This window comes from Papaver somniferum, unplaced genomic scaffold, assembly GCF_003573695.1.
Source record: "Papaver somniferum cultivar HN1 unplaced genomic scaffold, ASM357369v1 unplaced-scaffold_107, whole genome shotgun sequence".
In the NCBI taxonomy this organism is placed as follows: Eukaryota; Viridiplantae; Streptophyta; class Magnoliopsida; order Ranunculales; family Papaveraceae; genus Papaver; species Papaver somniferum.
This window is the reverse complement of record NW_020619603.1, coordinates 8,512,873-8,522,343: the sequence shown is the minus strand read 5'-3', so window position 1 is coordinate 8,522,343 and position 9,471 is coordinate 8,512,873. Positions and strand designations below refer to the sequence as shown.

The window sequence follows — 9,471 nt, the reverse complement described above, 5'->3', positions numbered from 1 at the left end:
TTATCTACTAATTTTAATCAGTAGTCTCGTAATGTTATTTATCTACCAATTTTGATAGTAGCCCCAAATTTAATTATTTCAAAACAAAGCAAATAAGAGAAGAACATAGTCACAATCGGTTCATAAAACCAATACTAAACTACCGATTATGAAGAGACACATAGGTATTTTTCAAACTTTTTTGTCTTATTAGTGGCCCCTAATTCTTTCCGGGTCGCCCCTAAAGTCGCTAAGAACAACATCACGAAATCACCGATTAAGAAAATAGAGAAGTTTAGCTTTATTGAATAATCGGTAGATAATAAACATAATGAAACTACCGATTAAGCAAATAGAAAAATTCAAAATTCCATTGGTTTTTGAAAATTTTGAATTTGGGGATACTAGCACAATCGGTAGGTAATCAACATCACGAGAATACCGATTGAATAATCGGTAGATAATAAACATCACGAAACTACTGATTGAGCAAATAGAGAAATTCAAAATTCCATTGGTTTTTGAAAATTTTGAATTTGGGACAACTACCACAATCGGTAGAAAATTGACATCACGAGATTACCATTTTAACTACCGATTATATTTTTCGTAACACAAACCAACATACACCAATATAAACTACCCGATTGTCTGAATCTTCACCATCATACTTAAAACCCACCCATCCGCGTAATAAAATCTTGTGATTCTTGTTGAGATAATGCAGGGGCCATAAAAACATGCATCCCAACCTATGGCCCCTGCTGCTTGTCGTAGTGCAAGTTGTGCGAGGCTCGGACAGTCCGGCGAAAAACTCATGTTCACCTCTTAGGAGATTTTCTCTAGTCGACCCGGTACTTGCTACTGGAAATGACTTTGGATTTCGGATCTCGGTGAAGATTCATACAAGAATCAAGATTCATTCGAGAATGTTTTTGTCTTTTATGACCCGAAAGATGGAAAACTTATGACTTTGGATATCCCCTGCAAACCAAAACATTTTCATCACACTACTTTTGTTGGAAGTCTAATTTCAGTAAATTCTCGTGAATTTATAGCAGCTAGACAAATTTCTGAGGTGGAATTGATTTCATAAAGCTGGTTCCGAAAGATCTGCGGGATGGCGCTATCTTATGCTTGGAATAATTGAACAAGAGCGCGTAATGCCTTTTCTGTCTTATTTTGATTGTTTTAAGTGCTGAGGCTGAGAGAAATTTATTTTTATTTATTTATTTATTTTGATCTGCAAAAATAGATATATATTGACAAAAGAATAAAGAATACACAAGAAAGAAAAATCATCCATTGTGACATGTAAGCAAGTCACAGTGCAGTCGAGTACAAATTGTGAGAAACTTCACTCTCTCACCAATTGCTCCCACCTTAATACGAGGTCTTCAAAACGCACTACATCCAACACTTTCCAAGGTTGAGCCCAATATAAGATGTCAGCTTTCATATCCAATATGAGGTTGTGAACGCGAGTTTCCTTTCCATTGAAGGTTCTTTCGTTCCTCTCTTTCAAGATTCTCCAACGGATGCAAGTTCCAGACAAAGTTTCCTTTTCCTGAGAACATACTAGTATTTGTTTCAAGAAACTACATCCTAACATCGTTTCCTTGAACCCAGTCAACTCCAAAAGCTTTATAATTGCAACTCCAATGTGGCGGTATTTCTATTTTATTAAGTTGAAACAAGTAATCCTATTTCAACTTATTTTCAGCTCTTGTTTAAATTTTACTTGGTGTAATAATTGCAGCTCCAAATTTTATCAAGTTGGGATGCATGTCTTTTAACCTGATTGCAACTGATTAAGTCTATCTGCAACTGCTGAAGTACGGCCATGGAGTTTGATTCTCTTAGATGACGGGTTTGACGACCAAATAGAACATATCGAAGAGACTAACTTATGAATATCATAATGTTAATTGGTTCATATTAAAAAACTTAAGGGGGGAGAAAATTTATTTACGAATTTCATTGAGAATCCATATCTCTAATGTGGATACCAAAATACGAACCGCCACGTGGACGTAGGGAAGACACGAGAATCCTGCCGAAAGATCTTATACCTTTCCCCGAAAATCTTCGTCAGTGACTTGTCAAATCAAGTCAGAATCACCATCGTTGACTAATTGGCGAAACAAAAGTCATATGCCAGATAAAGTCTCACGACGAAGTAACCCGCTAGGAGAATATGAGCTACGAAGAATCAATGAAGTTCCCTACAAGATACCAACCACGAAGTAGAGGTGGGCGAAATAAGCTAACTTGGCCAAAAAGATAACCTGCGAAGTAAGTAAACTATTGGGCAAGAAAAAAGACAGATGTCCCGACAAACCATGTGAAGATAGCGAAAGAAGGGGAAAAACTTTATAGAAAATGGCCTGAGTGAAGTATAAAGCACTCCTGAAAGAACTTGGCGAAGTAAAATGAGTTGTACCCCATTAGGGTTGATTGGCCTATAAATATAGGTCCTTAGGCAACGCATGGGGGATCGGATTTTGGAGAGAGAAAAGAGATTAACGTAGGGAGTGATATTAGGTTTTCCTCGTGTTTTGTAGTAATCGGGCAATTTAGTGACACTGCTGGAGGAAGTGAAAATGATGCTATTAATCGGATAATTCAGTTGGAGACTGGCAGTGGTATCCTGAACACATCAAATTATTGGCATACAAGTGTTACCACCCTTTTTTACTTCATAATGTCTCTATTTTGTCATATAGGTTGGGTTTGTGTAGAAATATGATACTAAAACCCTACCTTTATGGCAGGCTATAAGGACGTTAAAGGGTTCGGTGCTATTTAAGGAAACAGTTCTGGTTATTGGTAAGGTACGTATTTGGGGATTTGTTGTATGCATATATACCCACAACACCATACCTTTGTCTTCAAAAGGAAAAGAAAAACCATAGAAACTTAGTTAGAACTTCGGGTTAAGAAAAACAAAAGCAACAATGTCATACCTTCCCCAAGACATTATCATGGATATACTTTCGATGTTACCAGTCAAATCAATCTCTAGATTCAGGTGTGTCTGCAAACTCTCGTATGAATAGTTCAAAACTACTAAGTTTATTAACATGCATCATCTCACCATGCTATTCGGAACAACAAATTTAGCGTCATAATACATGAATGCACCGATGACAGTTATTATTATATCATAGATTTTGATGAAAGAATCTCTCTCTCCTCTCTTCAATGATGTGGCAAGGGATTTGAAGGCGATTTCTTAGGGAAAAACATTCTTCAATTTCTCCATGGTTGGAGGCGCAAATGCTCCTCCTTCAATCACTCCCTCGAGTTTAATCCAGAGAGAAAAACCTTCTAAATCATCTTCTAATTCCATATTAAACATTGGGTTGGAAGATTTTCCAATATTGTTCAGTTCATCAACTCAATCCGGAATTGATAGCGTTTCAAATCCTATTTCTACTGATAATCAAAATTGGATCTCATGTTTCAACAATCCTGCTAGGACGACAACAACAACAAAACTAGTATTTGATGAACCTAAAATCATAGATGGAGAACCTATCGCCTTCTTCTCATCAGGTGAGCTTCAACCTCATATTGAATTGAATGAATCTCTCATTGTGGGGTATTTCGTGGGTAAGAGGCCTGATTTTCTCTTTGTGAAAGAGAACTTAACAACTCAGTGGAAAACAAAGGGAGATTTTTTTATGACTATCTATGGTGAACAAGCTTTCATGTTCAAGCTTTCACAAGAAGAGGATGGAACAAGAATTTTAGAAGTGAGTTCTCTGTATATTGCTAGTAGATTGTTCTTAATTCGTCCATGGTCTACATTTATTAAACAACATATTGGTTCAATCAGATCTGTACATGTATGGATGATAATTAGAGATTTTCCAATTCATCTCTGGAATGCTACTGGATTTTCTAGGATATGTAGTCTTGTAGGGACTCCAATTATGACTGATACTCATACAACAATGAAAACTAGAATGTCCTTTGCTAGACTTTGGGTAGAAATTGATTCAACCTGCACCTTTCCTTCTGAGCTTCCTTATCAAATTGATGACAAAAAGTATAAGGTGAGGGTTGAATATCCATGGAAGCCTACTCTATGTTCTCTTTGTAAGAGTTTTGGGCACTCAAGTGCTAAGTGTGGTTCCAATCCTGCACCTAAGTACAAAAAAAGGTGGATTCCTAAGACTAGCAATGTTGCAACATCCACTACAGAGGCTCATGAGACTAGTGCAGGGGAGACAACAAAAGTGGTTACGAGGTCTATGCAACAAGACTTGGAGGTAGTGGTTGCTGGAGTACAACATGATGAGATCACAGAAGTGGCAGCCAAACCTTCAACAAAAAAATGGACTGTTTTTACTACAAAGAAGAAGAAATCAAGCGGAAAAGGTACTTCAAAAGTTCAACCTTGCTCCCTGAACCCTTTTTCTGTTTTAGATACAGACGCAAAAATTGTGAATGCAGAATTAGATGAATCTTTGACAGGGAGTAGAGAAGAAGAAATTAGACAACAAGAGGGTAACAATGAAGTTAGTGATGACAAAGTCACAATTGAATCTTGTGATGTTTCTAGTGAAGAGTCTGAATATGAAGCAGATGAAGCTATGTCAGTTGAGAAGATGAGAACTCTAGAAGAAATACCTAGAAGGAGACCTATGACCAATGAGCAAAAGGTTGACAATCTTGTGAATGTTAGTGCTTTGCTAGGTGTTGGAGGAAAGAAAGCCGACATGAAGAATGTATTCAGTGGCATAGTAGAAAGGAAATCCAAGCTAAACCCTGAAAAAGAACTCACTAAACTCAATTAGCCTGGGGTTACAAACAATGATACGCTTGGTATAGGGAAACGAACACTATAACAAAACACACGTTTAGTGACAAAATTTTATGTGACCAATAAAATTTAGTCTACAAATCTAGTGTTTAGGGAGGAATATTTTTTTGGTCACCATATATATTTTTTCGGCGACAAACAGTAAATTAGTCTTCAAAGTTGTCACTGAAAATTTTTGTGACCAAATATAGTGACCAATCCTGTCTCCGTCTCAAAACGTTTTTCTTGTGACCAAATATAGTGACCAATTTTGTCTCCGCCTTAAAATATTTCTTTGTGACCAATTATTTCGGTCACGGACTTGGTTTCTAGTGACAGAGGAAAATTATAGTCTTCAAACATGTTATTGCTAACAATCCGAGACTTTTGTCCCTGAACGTATCTTACACTGACAAAATTAGTTTGTTGCCGAAATAAATGCCCGTCAAATAAGGATTTTGCAGTTAGAATTATTAGTATCCAAACAAATTGTTGGATTGTTTCTGCTGACGGAGAAAAAATTGGTCTCCGAAAGAACTATTGCTGATAACGTGTAACTTTTGTCCTTATATCTATTTATGCAAACAAAAATTCATTCGTCATCTAAATGAATACGAAGCAAATCTAAAATTTTGCCGTTAAAACTTTGTAGTGGCGAGACAAATTATGGTCACCAAATCCGAATATTTAGTGACTGCTTGTGATTTTGTCTGCTCACTTCTAGGAATTGAAGTGTTGATGTTGCTTCAGAGTATGACTGGCATCCACAGGCATACGTGATGGATTTAACAAGGACACTCCTCACAGGCAGCACCTGAACCTGAATCACCGGAAGGTCCACCTAGATCTCAAACAATGGACTTGAACCTCAAGAACAACCCAATATCCCTCCTATTATACTAATATCAATAGGGGATTATCATTCTATGAGCATAATCTATAAGAAGGGAAATTACAACAAAAAACAAGAGACAGGGATACGCATAGTTGAGTACTAAACACGAGATTGACAAGTCAAGCAACTGAGAAATACTTTCTTCTATCTAGTAACTAACTAGGATATATACCGGTCTAATAGGGAAATTAGTTACTAAGAATCATCTACAAAATCCCAACATTTGATCAACAAAAGCTTCTGATTTTCACCGCCACATTTTACATGGAAACTTTGGCGAAGAAGCATCTCTTCCCTGCACCCTTAAGGTTGGCCACCAAATAAGAATACCAACTTATTATTGCCAAGGAACCCCTCCATGGAAATATAACAAAATAAATAGAAAGGAACTAATTACACACATCTTGGTTTAGAATTCACTTCTGGAACTGGTCAGAATAAAAATGGCGGGAAACTAGAAAAAATAAACTAAAGTAAAATCTCAGAGAACCAGCTAAATGCTTAATGCAATTGTGCTGACAAAATCTCGGGAATCATCACAAGCTTGACCCGCCTCCCATCATCTTCTTTCACCTCTTTTCCTCTTCAACTCAAAGATGATTTCGGTACATTTGTTGAAATCAGTCTCAGCATTCTACAGACTTCTGTTCTCATTACTTCTTTATGCAGATGACTTTGGACTCCGGACTATATGAAAAAGAAGACATGCAGAGCAAGGCTAGATGATAAGGTCCTTGAATGTCTCTAACTTCCCGTTTACAGAATTAGAATCTTTATGATGACCCAAACCCCCATTCACGAGGGTATCAGAAATCTTCCCGTCAGCAGATTTGATCATGATGGAGCTTCGACTACCTTCGAAGTAACACGAGAAACGGCATAATTCGGCACACCGTATTTTCCATCCTACAATTAAAAACAAAAGACTGTACCAAAGAGGAAATCCCAAAAAAAAAAAAAAAAATTGTTGAAGAACACCCCTACACTCCGTCCTACTCATATAGAGAACCAAGATAGAAGGGAAACATGGAACAGTCAAAAGCTTATTGCCAAAAAATCCCAAAACCTTCATATGGCTTGAATGCTTGATTGATGGTATTGGTTCCAACTATCCGATTCATATGACAAACTTACCCACAATGAAATCTGATGCAAAACATCAACCGCGATGGGATTTTATCTTTTGTATCCTTTTACTTCTTTTCTTGCTTTAGTTATAACAAAATACAAAAACGAAGTGCTTAATGAACTAATGACCTTTTTAGCAGAATCCATTATAGAAACCAATTCACCAATGTTTGATAATCCTCATCTCATAACCATACCAATATTTGACAATCCTCTGGCAAGTTTTGAGACATCATCACTGAGACTGTCGACAGAATCCCTAGAAATGCAAATAACCTAGTTTGGCAATCAAACTGATAACTAATACTACTAGATCGACTTGAAATTATGTCACCCTGACGTGTTATTATAAAGTTAAGACGTGGCAAACACTAACAAGTGTCCTTACTAATGCTTGAGGTGTCGCATTGTAAAACATCTGCATGTTTTGAAATTCTTATGTACCAAAGGAGGACTCAAAGTATGCAGGTGGGCTAAACCTGCATGGAAATTATAAGAAAGACGTTATCCAGAGAGTACTGCTTCAAGATTCTAGTCCATAAAGAGGACGTTCTTGACTAAATTAATGTCTTAGAGGCAGCATCTATAGCATGGGCGAACAAAGAACCTTCTAATACTTTTTCTTACTAAAATAACCAAAATCAATACCAGGGAAGCCATCAATGCTCTCTGATTTTCCAGAGGATCACCTTTAGCTGCTCCAAGAGCTATTGGAAGCCTATGCTTGAATTCTAGCTTCTATTCAGGAACCTCAGATGGCCCTACAAGAAATATGAAAGTAGACTCACTTAGCATGGCTGTTGAGAAGAGATTTGGTGAAAATAATTGGTAGATACTATATGGTCTACACTCAGTCTCATAAAAGTTAGGATTACATATCATCCACTTGGAATTGTCACAAAATCAGGTGAGCACTTACTGCATAAGTACGGAAGCAAATCACAACAAATTGAGGAATGACTAAAGAAATAAAAACCAGAACTGCATCTTCTTAACCACTATAACTACTGTTGAGAAAGCAATCCATAATACCTGCAAGTGGGACATTATCTCAAACAGGTAACACGTATCAAAATGATGACTGAGATTAACTCAAACGAGGAGGGAAAGAAATACAAGAAGAAAATTACCCAAAACTGGTGATTCACTCAGCTGCTGATGGATACCCAAATGTCCAAATCCTTCAAACGAACCAAAACTCACTCCTAGCTACAACAAAATAAAAACACAATTAGCAAATCAATTACTGTTCTTTAGAACAATACAAGATTCGAATAGATTCCTGAGAAACTAACGGAAATCATAAGAAATTAGAAAAACATAGATGTAATTGGTACCAAAGCTTCAAAAGATTTAATCCACATAAAACGTATTTGAAGTAAATAGATGAACATATCAAACTTACTTACCTGATCAATGGATCTCTAAGGTTACAATCGGATGAACTCTAATTTCCACCATTAAATTGAAAAACTGTAATTTGTAAATGATTTGCCTAACCATTTTATGGGTAATGCAGAGTACAGCATACTAATCACTAATCTGAGATCGGATTCGAAATCGAGTTATAGAATTTACACAAGAACATGTCCTAAAGATCAGATGTATTCTATGTCTATGAGGGGAATTCTATTGTGGGTTTCTAATGGGAAAAAACTTGTTCCTGTCGTTGTTGTTGATGATGATTTCTTTTTGTCGAACAAAAATCATTCAAATGAAGATTCGAAGATGGGTTTCGGTTTACGGTAGATTTTGGGTTTTTGATTTTGGTGAGAGAAAATTAACTATGAAATTCTGTTTGTGGGTTTTATTACAGCTTTAAGTAGCAATGACGAAGAAGAAAAATAATAGGCAACGATGGGGCTAGTAGGATTCCAATGGAGGGAAAAGAATTTTAGTAAAAATTTTGGGGATTTAGTGCGCCAAAACTTAGTTATTCCCGCCATTACTGATTGCAATTGTGAAACAACTCGACGAGAGCATACGGATCAATGACTTGTCATAGTTTATTGTCGTTGGATTTAAAAGAGATGGGACGAGATGTAAAAATAGGCGGAGGGATTAGATTTTTAGTGAAAAAAATTGGTGGAAATTTAGAACACTATTTTTAAAAAATAACGTATGATAATTTTAAAAATAAGTTGATTAAAAAAAGAAACATACATGTTTGTGTCAATTATATTTTTCCCACATGTAGATGGCTTCGCTAAGAGAGTTGTATCACCTGTAATCAGTAAGATCTTTTCACTTAAAAAAGAAAAAGGAAAAAAAGTTAAGTCTGACAAGTCGGGTTGTTATGTTACCGGTACCAGACACAATTGGTGAAATTAATTGAAGTGGGTAGATATGTGAAATTAATTGATAACAAGAAAATTCGAAGATATCCAAGAGAAATTGAACAAAGTCGAGCGATATTTGGTGATATCGATGAAACTTGAGAAATTGATGAAATTCATGTGAAGTCTGGTGAAATTGGGTAAGATCCATGGACATTCGATAAAGTTAATAGATAACCGAGGAAATGGATAGAATCTCGATGAAAACGAGTAGTGTCAAGCGTATTGTGTAAGCTTGATGGATAACATGGAAAATGAGCGTGAAAAATTCATTTGACTTTAGATTTTGCTCTTTTGTATTAGAGGTTAATGGTAAATATCAT

The 9,471-nt window shown here is 36.3% G+C and overlaps 1 protein-coding gene across 1 annotated transcript; it reads right to left on the bottom strand.

The window, feature by feature from the left end:
• Positions 1–6,107: 6,107 nt before the first annotated feature.
• Positions 6,108–8,758, bottom strand: LOC113328000. The gene is made up of 4 exons (XM_026575099.1): positions 8,627–8,758; positions 8,222–8,236; positions 7,943–8,021; positions 6,108–6,590 (listed from the first exon to the last, which is right to left on the bottom strand). The coding sequence occupies exons 1-4, from the start codon at positions 8,756–8,758 to the stop codon at positions 6,403–6,405; spliced, it is 414 nt and encodes a 137-aa protein (XP_026430884.1). The 3' UTR covers positions 6,108–6,402.
• Between the last annotated feature and the right edge of the window lie 713 nt (positions 8,759–9,471).